This window comes from Melopsittacus undulatus, chromosome 3 (assembly GCF_012275295.1).
Source record: "Melopsittacus undulatus isolate bMelUnd1 chromosome 3, bMelUnd1.mat.Z, whole genome shotgun sequence".
Lineage (NCBI taxonomy): Eukaryota > Metazoa > Chordata > Aves > Psittaciformes > Psittaculidae > Melopsittacus > Melopsittacus undulatus.
This window is the reverse complement of record NC_047529.1, coordinates 47,042,616-47,064,632: the sequence shown is the minus strand read 5'-3', so window position 1 is coordinate 47,064,632 and position 22,017 is coordinate 47,042,616. Positions and strand designations below refer to the sequence as shown.

Here is a 22,017-nt window from a genome sequence, read left to right as displayed (position 1 = left end):
TTCTAACAGTTCCATGTCCTTTTTATGTTGAGGACACCAGAACTGCACACAATACTCCAAGTGAGGTCTCACGAGAGCAGAGTAGAGGGGCAGGATCACCTCCTTCCACCTGCTGGTCACACTCCTTTTGATGCAGCCCAGAATATGGTTGGCTTTCTGGGCTGTGAGTGCACAGTGCTGGCTCATGTTCATTTTTTCATCAACCAGCACCCCCAAGTCCTTCACTGCAGGGCTGCTCTGAATTTCCTTTTTGCCCAACCTGTAGCTGTACCTGGGATTGCTCCAACTCAGGTGTAGGACCTTGCACTTGTCGTGGTTAAACTTCATGAGGTTGGCATCAGCCCACCTCACAAGCGTATTTCAATAACACTTTATGAAAAGGTGCTTCTGTGAAGTAAGCATCTTCCTCTGAAGAGGCTGATACTTTGCCTCTCACCACCCTCCAGGGGAAGCCAGAGGTAGTGTTTCAGTTCCCACACTGTAAGTAGTCTCCCAAACTGTCTAGAATGAATGTTCAAGGCCAGGTTGGATGAAGCCTTGGGTGATATGGTTTAGTGTGAGGTGTCCCTGCCCATGGCAGGGGGGTTGGAACTAGATGATCTTAAGGTCCTTTCTAACCCTAACTATTCTATGATTCTATAAAGGTACGGAACAGCAATAGTTTTTCTTCAGTAGCTTCAAGCTTTAACATCTATTGCGGAAGTGGGGTGCAACTGGTGTATGTGCTCATTGTGCTTGAAATATCATTGAACTTCCATGGGAGTAGTAACATTTGGTACTAAAAAAAAGCCATTACATGGAACAAGTCTTTAAATTTATTCCCTAGAAATATGGGATAGGGGCCCCTGCCCCACAGGTGACTAATTGAGACTCCACAATCCATTTCATATAACAACAATCAGACCAAAGTTTATAAGTTCAAGCCTGTCCTTACAAGAGATGTGCTGCTCCTGTGTGTGTCCCATCACAGAGGTGAGCACACACTCTCTGGCCCCTGCTTCTGCCATCCTCCGAGGACAGGCTGAGAAGGGTGGATATCAGGAGTAGTTCCCATCCCTAATCACTATCCCTGTGTAACCTCGAGAATCACTGCTAACCTGAAACAAAGAGGGCCCATGTTGCACAGCCACAGGAACACCACACCCTGGAATAGTTAATACTCTTTTACAAGCACCAGCTCTGTCCCAGCAGGATAATCATCAGGCAATTGAAGGTGGGGAGGGCTTAAGAGGTTTTTAAACACAGATATTAAGCAGAGGCCTGATAAAATTACACAAATACTGTTCTTCATTAAAGAACTCTTTTTATTATTTGAAGAGTTGCTTTGCTGTTTTGAATGAGATAATTGAGAACAAAGTTTCTCCCCTAGCAAGGGGTGCTTTTATTAACATTAGCATGCTCTAAAGTCTTTATTTAAAAATCAAAGGAAACGTTTGGGAAATAATACAATACTTCCAAGTTTCTTTTACCATTTGACATCAAAGTGTGCACTATTCTTCTCTCATTCTTCAGTTCTTATAGGGCAGACAAGTAAAAAAAAGATAAACCAATGGCAGGAAAGATAACAAGAACATACAGGAATAGTCTTTTCCCAAATATTGATGTTGAGATTGGTATATTCCAGGCATTTTCTTTATCTTTTAAAGTTGTCAGTAACGAGTGGTCCCTTCTAAACACTAAGGGAAAGTAGACTAGAGCATGCAGTACGATATGCTTATTACTCTGGGTGTAAGACAAAGCGAAGATAAAAGTATCTCAGCCCTGCTAACACACACGACAAAGGCAGTGTGAATTCACCCGTCAAAGGGTCAAAATGGAAGTTTTCAAGAGCAATATTCACAAGTTCAGAACATCAACCACAACTACCCAGTGTTTTGTAATGCTCAAAGCTGACCTTCCAGATGGCATAGGGATGACAGAAGTGCTATGAACATGCACTTCCACTGCAGAGGCAGAAAAAATTTCCAGGCACTTGATTTGCACTCCCGTGCTTGGATGCATAATGTCAGGTATCAAAACCTGGCAGAGTAAACTAGACTACATCCCTTACTCAGAGGTCTTATGGAGATCTTGCAGTACTGTCCCAGTTTCAGGTTCACAGGTAACCAGTGGCACCAAGCCACTCAGGTTTTTGAGCCTCAATCTTTCACGAGTCACTAAAACAAAAGGTACAGAAATCAACTGGCAGTAACACATCAGTGAAACCTGACATTAAGATCAAAATGGAAAAAAAATTAAAATCTGTAAATCCAGAAACCCTGAAAGAAAAATATTACTCAGAAAGGGGAAGTGACTATTTAAATACATGCTTACAATAAAAGGCAAACTTCCCTCAACTTCGGTCTCCGTGAAGCATTACATTATGACATCTTTTCCCAACTGGAGTTATCCAAACTTAAACACAAAATACAGAAGCTATCACAAAGACTTAAAATATTTCAGTGTTCATATGAAGGTAAGGTAACGTGACCTGAGTAATCCAAGAGGCAGAAATTGTCAAGGAAAGTTTACCTTGTGCTGACCAGCTTCTGCCAACACTGATCAAGGAGTATGTCATACTCTTAACTCACATAGATAAACAATGAAAGAGACACTTTAATAATGAAGTTGGGCTCTTTATAAGCAGGGCTATTATGAATGATAGGCAGACTATTCGAAATGCTTGATCAATAGAGAGCACTCCACATTTTAGAAGGTAAAGGGCAGCATGGCAGCTGTCATGAAATTGAAGGCAAATGATTTTGTTCCCCAGTTTCAAGCTACTGGATATTTTAACATCTTTGAATTAGGTAAATTTAGAATTCTTACACTTGCATCAGAAATTTAACTCTTAAAACAAAGCCCAATCAACCCACCAACAATCACATAAAAAACAGTCCTGCTGTTTAGTACATTTTAAAGAGTACTTAGTGCTTTTAAAAATCCAAATTAGTGATCTCTGACCATCATGAATCTTGATGGGTTTTCTATTATTTTGAAGTTTGAAAAGCATACTGGACTTTTAGCAGCAGTTTTAATAGAACAAAAGCCATTTGATTCATATAGCTTCAGAACAGCAATTCCACCATGTAATTTAACCACAGGAACACCTCAAAAACTAGATGACATTTACATGTTTATATCAGCATTGTAACTGACCCCATATAAACAGACATTTATTGGAAAAGGACAGAAGAGCATAATACCCTGCATTCATACCATAGGAAAGATACGTCAAAACACACTTGCTTCTTTTTTTTTTCCATGTACACCAGTTGGCATTTTACAAACTTCTTTGTTTTAGCTTCAGAGGAATAAGAGCTTGAAGATTCTCATACAAGTTTTTGTACTCCAAACACTGTTGTGCTTTGGAAGTAACAAAGACCGTAATCACCAACAAGTAATTTTCATTGTAGCATGCAAAGAGTGAACAGCCCACAGGGAAAAAACATTCACTCAGATTCTCTGTAATGATCTGCAAGCATTACCAAAAGACACAAAGAACATTTAAAAATGTGAACTCTATGCTGAGTGTCCTTTTAAAAGCTAGCAGCACAAAATATCTTCCAAACAAACCAGACATATGTTGCATCTTGAACAGTACTACATCATTTTGTAGTCCACGATTTCTGACTCCCAGGTTTTGCAAATGCCGATACATCGAGACTTTTACCACTGTTGCATTGTTCATATAAAGTCTGAAAGTTAATCAAAATAGTTGTATCACATATGTATTCAAACTGTATCTTTATAACAAACACTGCCACTTGAAATAAGTCACCATGTGCTGAAATATTCCAGACTTCTACTAAAATTTCTGTCAAATCAGAAAATATATACAGACTTAAGACAACTTAGGTGGGAAGAGCCAAGCTGGTAAAAAGTTACTAAAGCTTTTCTTTCAGACAGTAAGCAGAGGCTGGAATACCTAAACATACAGGGATCAATCTACACAGTGATGTGCTAACAATTCAGCAACTTCCAGGAAGTAAGAACAGTTGCAGTCCAAAATCCTGCACACTAGATCATTTCTACATAATAACAGTTCTTAAATTAGAAGACCTACTAGAGTTTTGGGCAGCTTAAAAGCACAGCTGCACAGTAAGGACTGTTTTAGCGGGGAGATGCTAGAGCAGTGGGGGACTTGAAAGCAAAGCAGTACAGATGTAGTAGGAGGAAGAAAGAAAAAAAAATAAATCAAGATTACCATCAACCTTTCAACTCTTCCCATTCAGAAGGATGTGGAGATTCTGCATGCTTGTAAACAAGCACACTACAAGTGCAATTTTCTTCCAGCTGTAGCTAAAGCTCTGATGGACGTATTCTTTCAGCTTTCACTACCAAATATCCTAACCTTTGCATGAACACAGTCTCACAGAAAACGCAAACAATTTACTTACCCTAGCAGCTCTAGAAATAGAGTTGGGAGAATTCAAGCCAACAAGCTGGCCAAGGATACGTTTCATTTCCTCTGTTGTTCCTTTTGCATTTGGAGCACCTGCAGTTAATTTACAGTTATGCTAAAGCTGTACACAACTATGTATAAAATTACCAGAGCAGTTTGTAAGATCCTTAGAAGTTAAAATACTGAAGTTTTTTCTGAAACATACACAGGCAAACAAAAGAGACTCTTACACCAACAGGTGGTAAGTGCATGTAAGAGTAAAGCATTTTGTTTTCTTAAACAGAATTATAAATACTATTTAATAAAAGCATACTTGAAAATAAATGTACCTGTTTGACAATTACTTTGAATTTGAACATAGGGATGTATCAGCAACTCCGAAACAGATATTCTTTGTTTAGGGTTTCTTATTAAACAGCGCTGCAAATGAAAAAAGAGGAAGATGTTTTGCCTATAAATTAACAGTTTTCCTATGAATTAACAGTATTTTTAAAGGATTGTGTAGATGCATGTCAGAACTACTTACTGCTAAAATTCATACTCAAAGACCCAAATTAACCTAATTGCCTCCATCAGCAATTATCTTTATTCTAAAGCTTAGAATCCTCTTTTAGTCAAGCAACAATGTCAGAAAAGGTGAAGACCAGAACTTAAAATACCCTTTTATTCCAAAGGACAAAGACACAGATTTGAGAGTTAAGGGAGTAAATTTTATGGATTTCAGTTTATTATCTGCTGAGTAACACAATAAGGGCTCAAGTAAAAGCATGAACCAAGTTTTAAAAGCAGACAGATATGCAGAGTGAGGGAAAGGGATGGTCAGTACAAAAGCTACTGTGTTTATTTTATATTGTTCAGCCAAGGGAGTTAAGCCAAACTTTTACCATGGAAACTACATGAAGCAGCTCTAGCTTAATTCTTTTGGAACGAGGCCTGTTACTACAAGCAGCGCTACAAGTAATTGTGAAAGAAGTTTCTCAAGAACAACTCAGTTTATGAAAATATGCTTTAAAAAAATGCCATTATTTGACACAAAATTAATCTTAAGGGAGTTACCTTTAGCACATCTTGGAGATCCTTCTCAGCAATATCTGGAAATTCTATTTCATAACTAGGATCAACGATAGCGTGCATTTTATTAATTGGATTTGTTATACGTTGAAATGGAGTCCTTCCATATGTCATGCAGTACAAAATGCATCCCAATGACCACACATCACTTTTGGGACTTATCTAATATAACAACAAACAAAACCAAACAAACAAGAAAACAAACAAGATTAGTTCTCAAATTAACTAAAGGGACAGTTTCTTATCATACAATTACACAGTCATTTCACTTAACCCTGTATGTTAAACATAACAGATCTTGATAACTATCACACAAAGATCACCAAGACAGCATGCCATTATCTACTAAGAGAGTAATGTATCTTCATTCACTAATGTACTGTAAGAAACCTATTTTTATCATCTTTGAAAATCACTTTACTTGAACTTAAAATAAAATCATGAGTAGTTTTTAACAACAGGATTCTAATTTCAGATTTATGAGTAAATACAAATAAAAGGATTCAGAAACCTGTGAGATATGTCAGCTATGTCCCTGAAATGGGAAGCCAGAGCTCAGTTCCTCTGGGTCTAATGGATTCAGATCCATATTTCAACCACCACCCCTGTGCTATTCGTGACAGAGGGACTTTCCACTTCTTCTATTGAGGCTGAAGCACGTTAAGAAAAGCACATAAGACTGGGGGAGCTGTGAAGAGGGAGGTGGGAAAGAGGCACACAGGGAGCATAATGGTTAGGTTGATTGCTGCTTACATCAGCTGAGCTCCAGAACACGCCTGCACTTGGCACGCAATTTTTAAAAGTGTAAAAAAGGCAAAAAAGTCTCATCCTTAACAAAAGAAATCCATCTATAAAACATTCTATTTTGTATTTAGAAAGCCAAGATTGTGATTCATCACATAGAAATACTTCTATTTAACTGTTAAAAAGTCACACTCTTTGAGTGTGCATACGTGCATACATAAGATTTTTTTAAAATACTTTTCCATAAAACTATGTACCCCCTTAACTGAAGTTTGACTTCCAATGTGAAATTGCTTTCCTTCAGTACTTTCCTCGTCATTCACATTCCATTGTCCTGGTGACATTATAAAGAATTCTACAATACACAGTACTCTGTAGCACAGAAAAAGAGGATACCCAGAACTCATACATGTTTCCCCCTAAAACACTAGACTTCATAGAATAGTTAGGGTTGGAAAGGACCTTAAGATCACCTAGTTCCAGCCCCCGTGATATGGGCAGGGACACCTCACACTAAACCATGTCACCCAAAGCTCTGTACAACCTGGCCTTGAACACTGCCAGGGATGGAGCATTCACAGCTTCCTCTAGGCAACCCATTCCAGTGCCTCACCACCCTAACAGTAAAGAATTTCTTCCTTTTCTTTCTTCTAAACTTCCCCTGCTGAAGTTTTAATCCATTGCCACTTGTCCTGTCACTACAGTCCCTAATGAACAGTCCATCCCCAGCATCCCTATAGCCCCCCTTCAGGTATTGGAAGGCTGCTATGTGGTCTGCATACAGCCTTCATTGCATCATCTTTTAAAAGACCTTATCAGGTAGCATACATTTCTTCCAAAACCTGCCTTTCACTTAAAAGACTTTGAAAGTATGACTATGTTTTGCTTACAGTTTTACTGATTAATTCAGCACTTATTTTTCTAAATACTGTCTGTACAACGCTTTTAGGTAGGGAGAAGAATAAACTTAGCCTTCACTCTCTGCCTGTCATTGTAGCACAATGGATCTTCCTTATTCTGGTTTCAGTGAAAATTTTGATAAAACTAAGTCTTAAAATATAAAGCTGAATCACTTTCTTCTTAACAGAAAGGGAATAGGAGAAGAAAAGATCATGTGTTACCTTAGATCGAGATTTCCCATTTTCTCCATAGGAAGACATATCTTTTATTGCTTCAGGTGGCATGTAATTCATTGTGCCAACCTAAGCATAAAAATGTAAGAATATTCAAGTAAAACATGCACTTAAATTAACTCAATAAAAAGTTAAGATTTTTGTCCCAAAGCATTGAAAAGCATCCTGAAAACTTCTTTCCAGTAAGGCTGAAGGCCACTGTTATTGTTTTAGATTAAAACGTGTAAAAATTCATATATATATGAATATTTATATGCACATATAAAAACCATTCAGCATTCATTGAAGTCACTACATTAACATAATCAGCAAGTAGTATAGCAGTATAGACACTACAGAGAAGTGTACATCGATTTTCCAGCAGTATTTCACCTGAGAATCTTTAGTAATGCTCGTCACATCTGGCTGCATTTGGTTTGCAATGCCAAAGTCAATCAGCTTTAACATCCCATCAACTATTAGAAAGTTTGCTGGTTTCAGATCACTGTGAATAATGCCTGTATATATCAAAAAAGAAAAAAAAAAAAAAAAAAAAGGTTAAAGTCAACCCAGGTTTAGTTAGTCCAAGTTACCACTGTGGGCTTTTTTATTGCTCAGTTCCCCTTATGGGGAACTTGCATAGAAACAAGGTGCAGACCAGTTTTACCAGGTCAAAAACAAATTATTCTTTGCAAATTTCATAGGTGTTTCCACATTCTTTTTAAACACTTAAGACTTACATGAGCTTAGAGTTTGAATTATTACTTATTCAGATCTGCAGGACCCCCAGAATAACCCCAAGAGACTTGGACTGCATAGTTTCTCTCAGTTAGGGACAGGTTGTATGTGTACACTGCCATCTGAACTGCCACTCTGGAGCAATTCAATGCTCCAGTCCTGTAGAAACTTACAGTCCTGTAGGTTTCTCTCCAATAATGAGTTAAGCAGGTACTTAAAACAATTACAATGATTAGTCAGATATTTGCTACTTCTTATCTCAAAGGTACAATTCACTGAGGATTACATGACTGATCTCTCAAACACCCTATTTAGATGATTTATTATGAATTTTGGTCATTACCAATCCATCTTTCTATTTTGCAAAACCACGTGCTTCAAAGATGCACCACAATAGCATGAAGCCTGTGTTTTAGCTGTCTTTCTGTATTACTGAGTGTTCCAGTGTTCTCATGTTGTAATGAGGTGATATTCTCTGCTATATGTGCAGGTCTCTTCACTTCTTAAGTAGGAAAATGATCCAAATCTGCTCTCCTTTATGTTACAAGCCAAACAATACATATGCATGCACTTCAATTACACAGGTAAAGAAGAAAGGAAAACCCAAAGAACTGTGAGAAAAAGCTGATGCACTGTGTCAAAGTAAAGACAACAGAGCTGTTCATGAAACTTTGATATTAATGATAGCTTTTTGGAGAGGATGAGTGGCTGAAATTTGAGTTTAATGGAGAACAAGCAGTGTTTAGAGCATACAATGTAGTCTAATACAAAAAGGATTATTTTCTAGCTATTGTAAGGAAATAGAAAGCATTATACAATGGTAATACCTTGAGATCCCTTTAAGTTTGCAAAATCAGTCTACCTCTGCACCAAGATTTACTTGTCTCACTAAGAATTTTTCATAAGACAATAAATAACCATCTTTGAACATCACCAAGCTTACACCAAAATTAAAGCAGTGGTACCTCCAAAATTTAAGCACATCTCTGTCATAACCTATACAAATACCTATAATTATTTAATACCATATTCATGGATTGTGTGAACAGCTTCCAGCATATTTTTCCAATAGCTCTTTCGTTCCAATGGATCAATTTTTTTCTTCTTTTTCAGCCAGCTATTGAGATCAATATTTCCACACTCCATTACCATGTAGATATGATGATCAGTAATTTCACTGAAAATAAAGAAATATGCTTATGGTAAAATTTAAGGCAACTTCTTTACATAAAAAGATACAAGTTTAATAAAATTGTTTACTCACTAGCCATAAAGACGGATGATCTTATCACTGTGTTGCTGCAGTTTACTCAAATGAGCAATTTCATTCTTATAGCTCTCAACAGTGTGTTGATCAGCTTCCTCTAGATTCACATACTTGACAGCAAACAGCTGCTTATTTTCATTCAGTACTTGAAACACCTGCAAAACAATACCAGTTAATAGCTTCATTCAGTCCTAGGTTTGATTTACTATGCTATTTTACCTCACCATAGCCAGAATTTCAAAGAAAACTTTACCTTTTCAAAAGAAAAAAGCAACACTAAATTTACAAAGCAGTTAGTACATAGGGAAAAATTAAGAAAGAAGCCACCAGTTACAACAAACAGCCCTCTATCAGAAGCCATCTTGGTACCACATTATATTACACTAGGTGTATTTGATCACAAGTCTGAAATGTTCCTAAGATAAAGAACACAAAATAACACCTCCCACGGAACTAATGATTTGACCTGCCACTGAACATCCATTTCATCACACCAAAGATGACTGATGTTAGACCACATAGTACATTAGAGGCTGAGGGTACTGAGTCTGTTCAGTCTTAAGATGAGAAGGCTAGGGGGAATCTTACTGCTGTCTTCAGCTACTCAAAAGACATGTATGTAAAAGACAGATTCCTCTTGAATCATTGCATTATAAGAGGCAACAGGCATAGCTAACATCAAGGAAAACTTAAATTAGATATCAGGATTTTTTTCACTATCATGTAGACAAACAGGTGAACAGGTCACTCACAGAGGCTATGGCATCTCCATCCTTGGCAATGCTCAAAACTCAACCACAAAAGGCCGAGAGCAACCTGCTCTATTTTGGCCTTGCTTTAAGAAGACCACTGGACTAACTGACATGCAGAGGCCCTCCTCCATCCTGCCTCATTCTACAGCTGTACACTGCCAACATAGGAAGCTTTTATTCCTAGAGGTCTCCGCTGACTGGAGCCCATGTTATTCCAACTTACAAGAAGGGCATGAGGGAAGAAATGGGAAACCACACACCTGTTAGCCTAACTTCAGTGCTTTGCAAAATTACAAAGATCATACTGGGTACTCTTGAAAGGCTTTAAAAGGACAATGCAATCATCAGGCACAGTCAACATAGGTTTGACAAGGGGCAAGTCCTTTTAGCTGATTTTATATCCTTCAGTGGTAACGTCACCCACTTAGTGGATGAATGGAAGGCAGCTGGATTTTTCCATGTACTGTGGATTAAGCACTAAATAGGCTGTTAGTGAGGATTAATCAATGCATGCATCAAATTTCCCTTACAGAAATCCTTAGGCTGTGCATGTGGTTAGTAATACAGTCTTCACAGACAGAAGCAATAGGTGAAGCAGAAGTGTGGGAGACAAGAAAGAAGACAGAAGAGAAATTTAAGTCACATAAAACCATGTTGCTTTTTTGTTACAATTCTCTTTTCTGAACAAGAGATTTTGCCAAAACTGTTACCCAAGCCCCTATGACCTCAAATTTCTTTACAAAAAGCAACTCACCACTTCAGTCAGACTTACACTCCACTTCTCACACAAGCTACAGAAGTAATACAGGATGGTATGTCCAGACCAGGAAAATCAACCTTACAAATCATGTATTTCCCAATATGTAATCACACCACCCTAAACAACAGCATCTCAAATTAAGATGTACAATAATAATGCAGCACATCTTAGAAAAAACAATTTTATTAGGAATTTTAATACTCATTCCACCACAGAAATTATATTCAACACATCTACTTTCAGGCTTCCATGCAGAAAACAAAAGGAAGTGGGCTTCCACCATTTTCTACTGATTTAAGTGAAATATTTTTAAATGCTCTCAACAGTTAGGTGATCAGTTTTTCCCAGATCTGTAGCTTCCATTCAGTGTTCTGACCACATCTATTCAGAGTTTTGTTCACTGTTTATCCTTTACTTCAATACCACCCCCTTTATCTATTCCCTGGATTTATTTTATTTCTCCACTAAAGTGAACAGTACTGTGTTTAACATCCCATAATGATTGAAGAATAGTTTTCAAAATAATACATTCATTCACTTATTATTGCAGGCTATCTGAAGACTCGGATAAAACTGCATTGTACCAAATCTAATCTGTGTGCTGTGTTTCTTCTGCACCCATGAGGGATGAAGTCTAAGCACAGCATTGAAAAAAAGTCTAGGTTCTCTGGGTAAAACACTTTGTATATGTTACTGCTAGGCACTCTTTAGATTAATTCAACATGTATGCTTACAATACAACTACTCCTATGTAAGTGTATGAGTGACTCTGAAAGGATAGAAAGTCATCTTACCTTACTTGAGCCTCCACTACCTATTTGCTTTAATATTGTATAAACTTTTCCTTTGATTGCAAGACATTCGTGTGAAGGTATAGAAGCCGGAACCTGTGTAAATACAGAAAGAAGTAAGAAAATAACTATTGGTATACATGCAGCAGGTATTGGTAGAGCTCTGCTTTTTAAGTTAATAAGTTGACTTGGTCTTTCTGAGCAAGATTAAGTGTATAAGGCTAAACTCTAACTGAAAGCTAAATATCATCATAGCTTAAAATATTTGTATAACAATCATCATTTGGCATCTAACATTATTGATCTTATAAAAGATACTGATGCTTTTCATACTGGAAATCAAGAAAAGGGTCTTCTTTAAGAAGGCTCCTCAGCTTATTAGAGACACCTTTACACATAGAGTTGGAAATTATCATACCTAGATTATCTGAGAGACTTTCAATCACAGCATACTTACAGCTGTACTGCACCTACCTATTTTGTTTGAAGTTAACTTACTAGCAAACTTTACTGCTGTGAAACTGAAATAGCCTGTATTGCCCACACCTGCTACACCAAGCTGTAGAACAGCCACAAACTTTAAATAAATTAAACCTACTCCAAATTCTGTCTACCTGAATGTACAACCCATCTAAGATAATAAATTTTACATGATCTCAGGCCACTACAAATGCATTAGAATGAAGAGTTATGCTCCTTCATTGTTTACCTCCCTCAGACTCATGGTTTTTAAACACAGGCTGCTTCTCTTTATAGGTATTCCACTACAGTGGGTAGTACCACTATAAAGCATAACAGAACAAAAATAGCCACTCTACTTCAGAGCCTTCTCATATCTTAGTTCATGAAACAGACAAAATTTCAGACATAAAGACTTCAGGATTTTGACACAACTGAACTGATTTTTCAAGAGCTGACTTTTTTAACCTAAACTCAATACATATGAATATATGAAGAAACAGTTACCTTGAGAATAAGCAGATTATTTCAGTTTTACATCCAGAAAGACAAACAGTACTTTAGATAAAAAAAATGCATTCATATATTTAACCTATAGAAGTCTCCAACAAAAACATGTACTAAAAAATGGCAGAAGACGGCCTAAAATTGTTACCTGCAAACCAACTTGGTTTTGAAATGGAGTTGCTGGAGTGTGTGGTAGGAAACATGGGAGCTGGCTGTAGGGAGTAGAAATTTGACATCCTGGTAGAAAGTTGTTCTTTACAACTGGTGTTCTGAAACTAAAAGAAATTATGAACAACACGTGCATTTAGTTGTATTTTTAAGTTATTCTAACAAAGTTTAAAGCTACAGTGCTCCTTAAAAGTTAAACCCTATTTGACTAGCAAAAATTTAAGCCTCTCCTACATTCAATAATTAGCATTAAGACCATTTCAACTTCTTCACTTTGAAGGCCTTTAGAAGTATACTTCAACTATAACATACTTGGGAATTTTATTTTAACATGGTCACTAATTAAATCTCCATATCCAGATACCATGTGGATATAAGAATATTCCCCAAACTGCAAAGCGAAAGCAGCATATAACTAGAAGACCATAAGATAGTTTGCACCACAGTTGTTTTTCTTCAGCTTACCATGCTTTATACAAAACCTTTTTAAATGAAGGAGAATTTTAAGTGAGCATATTGAGAAACAACTTTGAGGCAATTGTGAGAAGGTTTTTTAAGAGCTGCAGCTATGCTGTATATGAGCAGAAATATCATATATTTAAGAAAATTAAAGACTGCAAGAAATCCTTTTTTTTATCTGTTCCCTTGATGTATTTACTGTACATTATGTTACCACATACACTTCCCCCCCACATACGGTATGTATATAAAGTGATGATAAGAGCAGAACTGGAGAAGAATTCACATGCCTAGGACTTTTTTTGTAGATAATAAAATGATGAACTTTAGGAAAAAAAGTCAAAAGCACAGTTCTCACTGAACACAAAAGCACTCAACAATTGTGCATATTAATGAGAGCTTAATTTAAAAAAAAAAAATTGTATTACCAAAAGTTTGAAAGATGCAAGAACAGAATCTATTCAAGGGCTACTTTTATCAAGTTCCACTATGAGATGATGTGCTTTCATTACATATATTCTAAATTCCAAAGCTACAGAGGTAATACCAACAGGAACAGCAGTTACTCATTGCACACTTTACCTATGTGATTCATCCCAGAGACTTATCAAAATCGTAATTAATCTTATAATTAGGATTCATCAATGTACACACAGGGGTTTATGCCCAATTTCTGATTACACAGATAAACAAATGCTAGCTTTTGGGATTCTGTGATTCCCTAGCTTGAGTGCTCAATTCCACAAGCACCTAGACTCCTTACGCTTGTTTTTTTAAGCCCACAAATACTTGCATTATGGGAACTGGACTGATATGCAGTTATCAATCTAAAAAGCCTGTCAGCCTCAAGAAAACAAGGCATCCAAAAGACAGGGTCACATAGCAGGTATTTAAGAGGTAAATGCGCTAATAAGGATTTAATGATTCGATGGTATACTTTCAAAATGCTGAAAAGCTGACAGGCAAGGCAAAGTTCCCTAAATGCAATCTGAATTTTCAAGTCAGGCATTTGATATTGAGCATTGGAAACACTCAGAAATCATTTGCTATCAAAAGAGAAACTTAAACCCTATTATAAAAACTGCTAAAGTCTTACCATAGATTGACTACCGTTCATGAGTGTGCAGCTCAAAGAATTAGCTTACCAGTCCATATAACCCCTGTATCTGGTGCTTGGTGTTGCACAAATATGTAATGGATCACTTTTCTTAGTAACAGCATCTGGCGGTGATAATCTTTTTGAAACTGGATGACCAGATTGTTCAAGGCTTGACTGTTTTCCCTACAGTGGGCAAAGGATGATATTATTCTACACAAGAAGCCACAATTCAGAACAAAGAAATCATTTTTTCAACATGTGAAGGCTACTGCAGCTAGAAAACCACTACATATTCCTGCTAACTTACCTCTCCATAGCAGCTTTTCTGTGTCACTTCTTGACTTGACCATTTTTTTCTGGTATTAACACAGTTTAACCTAATCTGATCCACCTGCTTCCTATAGCTTTCACCAGAACTAGATTGCTGCTGTTGACTCTCCAGACTCCTTAGCTCTGGTATCTTCAACTCCTGATGCTGGACTTCATTTTCTGAAGGAAGAAGGAAAAAAAAACCCAAACAGATTATTAAGAAGACTTGATATTTAGTATTTGAAAGTTTCTAGCAGATTTCTCCCACTGTATCTAGAAGAATTTTACCTCATTTTCCAAGCCAGAATAAACAAGCACCACTGACTTACTGGAATCATGCATTAAAAGGCATTAATGTAATCTTCAGGATTCAGTTCAGTGCAATAACATGGCAAGTTTCTTAGGAAAATTTTAGGATACTAGTAGAAAAATTTTAGGATACTACTCTAACTGTAACAGAGACAATTATTGCCTCAACACACAGAACCAAGATCATATTCATAATTTTCAGTACAACATCCTGGGACACGACCTAGGTTTGTAAAGCACTGATGACAGGCTCATGGCAATAATTCCAATTTTAAGTCCATTTTCTGAAAATATGGACAACCTATAAGAACTACAAGAACATCACATATTAATAGTTACCTTCTTTTTCCACCACAAGATTTGTACCATTTTTGGCTTTGAGAGTTACACTTGAATTGGTAGCTGTTTCTGAGCTGCTCTCATCCAACATCTGCAAATGTAAAGATGTTTTTGTTTAAGGACTAAAGAAAACAAAAAGCATCTAAAACTAATCAAAGGTGACCTTAAGCACAGTGTCCAAAAGACATTTCCTTGTGGTAATTAATGACTGATGGATCACAAAGCAAATATGCTTCAGAAAACAGTTCAGGATAAACCAGTATTACTGATACTATTTTTAAATCCATCAACATTCTGAAATTCCACCATAAAGTTTCTATAATAAAGAGCTAAGTGCTTTCTATTCTTGACTTTATTATGCAAAACAATTTTAGCCATAAAAGCTACAACGTTTCTATTCACAATGGATTACTTAACAATAGAAATAAGGTAAAATTTTCACTTGAATTGGGGGAAAAAAAAAGGTGTTATTTTATGCTCCAATACCATAGGACAGTCAGGTGGATTTCCTTATACCTATTTTAAAATAAGATTTGAGTTACCTGCAAGTCTCTCAGGTCATATGAATCACTCCCACTAGATTTTTGTTCTGATAGTGAAAAAGGTGCGATGAAGGCTGTAAGCTTGGAGCCTGATATTTGCCTGTTGAAACACCATTGTTAATTACACTGCATGCCAATATATAACGTAGTAATCATCTTTTGTGAACCAGATTATAAAGGCAGTTGTACAAAGACTTTTGGCTACAACTTTCAGATATACAGAAAGACAGATCTACTCTGACAGCCAAGTGAGAAACAACACAAAAAACCCTTTTAGCACTGCCAACATCATTCTATGAAGTAACAGAATTGGTTGTCTTCCATAGAAAACAATAAGCTATGGGCTAGGATCATAAACCCCAATAGCATGGTATTTTTATATCCTGACAGAACAATACTACTATGCAAAATACCTTAATAAACTACTTTTAGAGATTCAGAATATCATGCTTTAGTTAACATCTGAGAGTTTAAGTATGTGGGTTTTACCTTTAGCTACATGTTTCTCCCACAAGTTCCTATTTCAGCATGAATTTAATCACACAGCAATAAGAGAGGAATGAAGTTAGCGTAACAAGCTTGACAGGGGGGAAAGAAGCTCTCCTGTTTACTTTCAGGCTCCGTTACAGTCAGATAACATGCAGCAAAGGGCTATTTTAATTGGCAGATTCTTCCACACTGAACAGTTACTTCACAATAAAACAAGTACTACCACTTTCTTAATATAATGATTATCATGCAATTTATGCTAAAAATGAGCATTTAAAAATCTTTGACATTACAAGACCTTGTTGTTAATATTTAGATCAATTTCAACATTAACATCTTACATTTCCACTGTCCAATAAAAAACCTGTTGAAAATGAATATTACAATCTTTTGTGCTGTAGTAAACCCAGCAACCATACCTCTTCATAACACTAGCTGTAAGTGGGATATCTGTCTTCTCCACATCATCATCATCAGTTACTTGTTTAACAGGAACCCTCCCAAAGGGACAGATCTAGGACAAGTTGAAAGTTATCAGTTGTGTAAAACAGAAGTTGATAAGTTTAAGAGTTTGAAACAAAGTGTTACATGTTTTACCTGGTTAGATTTGTTTAGTGGTCTCAATGGATTTTGGTAATTAACTAGAGCATTGAGTTCCTGGGATTTTTCCTCCCTGAAAGCAAGAAAAAAGAAAACAGCATTGTTTACTTTTGGTTTAAATGATGTTTTGAGAAATTAAAGTTAAGAAATCAAGCCATTACCCTGGCAAAAGTCTGGTAACAGTAGAAGAATTTTCACCACAATCATTCCTTCTTATGCTTCTGTGATTTCCAAGTGTGCTCTGAAGTCCAGACTCCTGTGTGCTTGATACTACAGGTAAATTAGTTAGAATTATTCATATAATACTGTAGATTCTATTTATTTCAAAAGAAAAAAAAAATCCTAGGGCTCTTACAAGCTACAGGTGACCACATTGAAGATAGAACCAAGCACTGAAGGAGTAAGATCAAGACAGATAAATATGTCTGCTTATTACACAATAGCAGATTATAAGTTATCTAGACTGGATACACATTAGAAAGATTTTTTCCAATCCAGAATTAAAACATGCATAAACTCAACCAACATCTTAAGTAACTGCAATTACCTGCTATGTTCTCTTTCTCATCATTTGAGAGCAACTGCTTTTTTTGTGAATCAAAGTTTTGTAGAGCAGTTTCCAACATTTCTAGTGGAACAGCAGAGCACTCTACAGCTTTCTGAAGGAGCTGCTTACATTTCTTCGCATTTCCTAAGCAGTAAGGAACAGTTACAAATCAAGGAAATAAAAAAAGATTAAAGTCTGTAATGGAAAGCCAAAGAAGACAAATGAGCATCTAGTTATTGATTTTAATAAAATGGCTCTGCTTCATGAGACACTTTGAACATTGAAATTGTATCCTAAAATACAGTTAAAATAACTACTGGACCAAAAGTCTATTTTCCATTGGTAGTGGGTTTACCTATAAAAAGCAGAAGTAAACAACACAATATTGAGTCAGATGTATTCACACAGTGTAGAGCATAATATATGATGCATATATAGCACATATAGTACATAGATGTATTCACATAGTGTAGAACTGACTACAGATTAAACAGAAATTTAATCTCCTTTAATTATTTATCATAGTTAATTTTGGGGATAATTTCTCCGACAGTATACAACAGCTTGCATGATACTGACAAAAACAATGAAGAAAAACCACAAAATATACCCATCAAGGCTTCTTCTTTCAAAGAAGAAAACAGCTTTAAGGAACATGCTTGTTTTTCTGGATACAGCAAGCTATTACAGGAAGGAGATAAGAGTGAAATAGACCACTGCTCAAATCACCCATGGAAGGAAGACTAAGACAACACCCAAAAATGTCATCTTGTGGGTAGGCAGCACAACCCTGCTACCAAGGACCACAGCTGCATCCCCTACACACAGTAGGGGAGAAATGATATAAGCCCAGGTGAGGTTTGTAGACTAATGGACCAAAGAATTGAAAAACTATTGTTCTAGATACATTAGAGCATAACTCAATCTAGAATAGTCTAGATAGGGAACTGGAAGAGCAAAGGAAAAAGCCTCAAAGTTTAATAAGAGAAGGGAAAATGAAGAAAAGAACAAGTGGTACAAAACCATTTATCACCTCCTACCAACAGACCAATGCCCAGCCAGTCTCCAAACATCTGCTGCTGAGGAAAGGCTATCCCCTAGCAGTTTATTGCTAAGCATGATGCTACATGGTGTGAAATACCCCTTTTGTCCCAGCTGTATCCCCTGCCAGGCTCTTGCCAATGCTCAGCCTTCAAGAAGAGAAGAGGTCAAGCAAGAAACAGAAATCCTCGACATTGTGCAAGCACTGTTCAGCAACAGTTAAAACACTAGTGTGTTATCAACACCATTGTAGTCACAGGTCTAAAACACAGCATCATATAAGAAAATTAATCCCACCCAAACCAAATTCAGTATACAAAGGAAAAAATCGGGAGGGGGAGAAAGAAGGAAACCAGAATTTTTAAGAGACCTAACTCTCATATAAGAATGGCTTGCCTAAAACATTGTATGGCATTATATGGCAAAGACTATCATTCTATTTTAAATACTGACAAACTGCCCCCCAACTGGAACATGGCAGCAATGACACTGTCAAAGTCAGTCCACAACATTCATGAAGCAAAGAAGATACAAATCGTCTCCACTGTCCCAACATGAATGCTCAACAATGGAATAGGAAACAGAAGAAATCAAAATCCAATTGCTAGATACTTAACCTGAGTAGCAGAGAGAAAATTTTAACGGGACCAAGTTACAACATATTTTGGTCTAATTACAAAAAAAAAAAAAAAAAAAAAACAAAAACCCAACACATCTCCAGTTAGAAGATTCTTTGGAATGAGACGATTTCTTCCACAAGCAAGTGGAAAGTATATAAAGGGAAATTGCCACCCAAATTTGAGCATCATTTTTCTAAACAGTAAGAGCTTTACACATACCTTCTACCATGAGATCAAAGACGAAAAAGAAATAACTAATTTTCATCTTATCTCTAAAAAGAAAAAAAAAACTACCAAGAACTGTGCTTAAAAACATATTCCTGCTAAACTTCAATTAAAAAAAATCCAGATTTTTCTTTTCCGATTCAAAACCTGTTTTCTTGCAAACTATTTAACAGTGCAGAAGTTTAAAACAAGAAAACCCAGAACTCCATCACCAAACAAGTTTATTTACACACCTTGTGATAGCTCAAACTGTGCAAAAGCCACATGCACAAAAGCAAATTTCTTGCAGTTCAGTTTGGCCAGATGAAATTGGTCCCGTGCCTCCTCTGGATCTTGAAGACTGTAAAGACAGCACATCAACAGTTATACAGGTGGAGAGCCTGAGTAAGAAGGATGAAGTTCCACATGCTGGGTGATGGTTTTAGGTAACTCTGGAAAAGCAATCCACCTATAGCTGAAGTTTTTCTTCTTCCTTAGAGCCATCAGTAAAGTACAAATAAGCAAGGACTCTTAAACTAATCATTGAAAGATACTTTTCTAAACCCAGAATGTGCTCAACTGGAAGATTAAGTGTCACAACTTAGTCTACAAAAAATAGATGTTTTTCTTCAGAACACCCATCTGTAGCCCTTCCAGGCTACATGCTGACACTATCCAGAACAAAAACTCTGTTCTTCTAGATGTATCCACTGCTATACTAAGGAGGTTGCAAGACAGAAGAACAGGGAGGAGATAACTTTAGATACAGGAAGTGTGGAAAAATTTATCACATCAGTCAGAAGAAACATTATATACACTTAGTTATAACCTGCAGCAATATGGTCACAGTTTCCAATCCATTATAATAAATCAATACTGAACTCCAAAATTTTGCTAGCAGTTATAAACTTTTCTACGTTGAAAAGAGCTTCTGCAGCTGCACCCAAACTGTCAGATACCCTTAGTAAAGATGTAGGTCACTGAAGGAAGATGTTTGTTGGTACATCTATACTACTACACCTATAGAAAATTGGTACATGGGCATTCATCCAACAGCTAATCCTTTACAGAGTTCCATGGGAACAGACTCCTTAGAAGATGTATGGAATTCATACCCTTTTTCCCCATACTCTTAGGTAATAGCCTTATCATTAAAATTTGGTAGCAAAGGTGAATATGAGCCTGTTTTCCACAGACACAACAGAAGCAGCAGTGGCAAACATGGTATACTTCAAAAACAGACTGTGCCACAAAATCCAGACAAGATACTTCACATTTAATAGTTTTACTAACCTTTAGGTCTAGTTTTGCATTCTGCTACAGCTGGCACAGTAGGACAACTGAGATGCTTGCATCACAGTACAACATTTAGGTACTCTAGAGAACCTGCAGCTTAATTAAGTAAATACTAGCCAAGATACAAAAGGCCTGGATCTATATCACTATGAAATAATAGATTAACATTATGTTTCATTGGACTCCCTTCCCCTTTTAATACAAAGAAAAAAAATTAACACTTATTAGTAAAATCCACAATCAAGAAACTAATTTCTTCCAGAATTCCACTCTGGTTCAACAGGCAAGCAAAGGTAATGCATAGAAGTGGGGACAGTGAAAAATTTATACAATAGCTTAAAAAAAATATATATATAGGAGAAATACAATACAAGGCTAAAGAGAATGTGTTTCCAGTAGAATTCTGTAGAATTAAGAAGAAAAGCCTCAGATTAGGCATGTTACTGAACTTAAGTAAGTTTAACACATACAGCTCTGATCATCCAAACCCAACAGGAGAGGCACAGAATCCATCTGCACACAAGTCACAGTAACAGAAATTAAGCTGTAACATTAATTACATTCACTTTCAAAAAGGTTAAAAATAAAGTTATTGTATATAGCAGCAATAACTTAGATGGCAATATGTAGACAAGACCTAAATGTTAGCAACAGGCATCAAGTGCCACACACTTGATGGCACTGTGCTACAGCCAGAAGCATTACATGAAAACAGGCCTGGCATAGTTAATGTGCAGTACAGATAAACAGATACAGCTGACTGTTCACCTTCACCTGTTTCACAGTACATCTGATAGTTCTTTAAACAAACTCAGTATCATACTAGGTTAAAAGGTTTTGGCATAATCAAACTGCAGCTAGAGAAGATACCAGAAAAATATAGGTCCAATGCCAAGAATGGAATAATCCACCTTCGATCAGAAGAAAACAGTGTTGATACCAATAGACACTAAAATCTCAAGCCATTGTCACTGCTTCTGAAGATTTGTGACACTTACTTGCTTTTTCTGTTCAGTGAAATATTTCAGAGAACAAACAACTCCAATGAAAAGCACTTTTCTTCTCCCATCAAAGGGAGAATCATGAGAGCACCTATGCAAAGTGTTACTCTATTTGAAATAGCTTAAAAAAAATTGGAAGCACTCCAAGAAGTCATGAGATGAGAGGATTTTAACAGAAGCTAAAATTCAGCAGAGACAAATAGACAGTACTAGACAAACTAATAGCCAGGCACAGAGAAGGCAAGTATGAAACACTAGGAAAAAAAAACAAAACACCAAGTTACAAGTAGTAAGTAAACATGCCAGACACAAAAGATCCAACTAACTACTCACTGAATAATGTTAACCTCCAAAAGCTACAGACATGCAACACTGCTGTTCTATTTTAGACTTCATCAGTCAAAAACAA

General features: G+C 36.6%; 1 protein-coding gene across 1 annotated transcript in view; it reads right to left on the bottom strand.

Annotated features, from left to right (window-relative positions):
* Positions 1-1,286: 1,286 nt before the first annotated feature.
* TTK (TTK protein kinase) overlaps positions 1,287-22,017 on the bottom strand; it is a 30,471-nt gene continuing 9,740 nt past the window's right edge. Inside the window, exons 5-23 of the mRNA XM_031052765.2 lie at positions 19,566-19,672; positions 17,447-17,590; positions 17,061-17,169; positions 16,897-16,972; positions 16,719-16,813; positions 15,811-15,910; positions 15,269-15,359; positions 14,619-14,800; positions 14,358-14,494; positions 12,734-12,860; positions 11,623-11,715; positions 9,314-9,471; positions 9,075-9,226; positions 7,705-7,829; positions 7,321-7,401; positions 5,441-5,617; positions 4,714-4,804; positions 4,380-4,477; positions 1,287-3,677 (exon numbers count right to left, since the gene is read on the bottom strand). Coding sequence (XP_030908625.1) covers positions 3,588-3,677; positions 4,380-4,477; positions 4,714-4,804; positions 5,441-5,617; positions 7,321-7,401; positions 7,705-7,829; positions 9,075-9,226; positions 9,314-9,471; positions 11,623-11,715; positions 12,734-12,860; positions 14,358-14,494; positions 14,619-14,800; positions 15,269-15,359; positions 15,811-15,910; positions 16,719-16,813; positions 16,897-16,972; positions 17,061-17,169; positions 17,447-17,590; positions 19,566-19,672 — 2,233 coding nt within the window. The 3' untranslated portion in view covers positions 1,287-3,587. The remainder of the gene's footprint in view (positions 3,678-4,379; positions 4,478-4,713; positions 4,805-5,440; positions 5,618-7,320; positions 7,402-7,704; positions 7,830-9,074; positions 9,227-9,313; positions 9,472-11,622; positions 11,716-12,733; positions 12,861-14,357; positions 14,495-14,618; positions 14,801-15,268; positions 15,360-15,810; positions 15,911-16,718; positions 16,814-16,896; positions 16,973-17,060; positions 17,170-17,446; positions 17,591-19,565; positions 19,673-22,017) is intronic.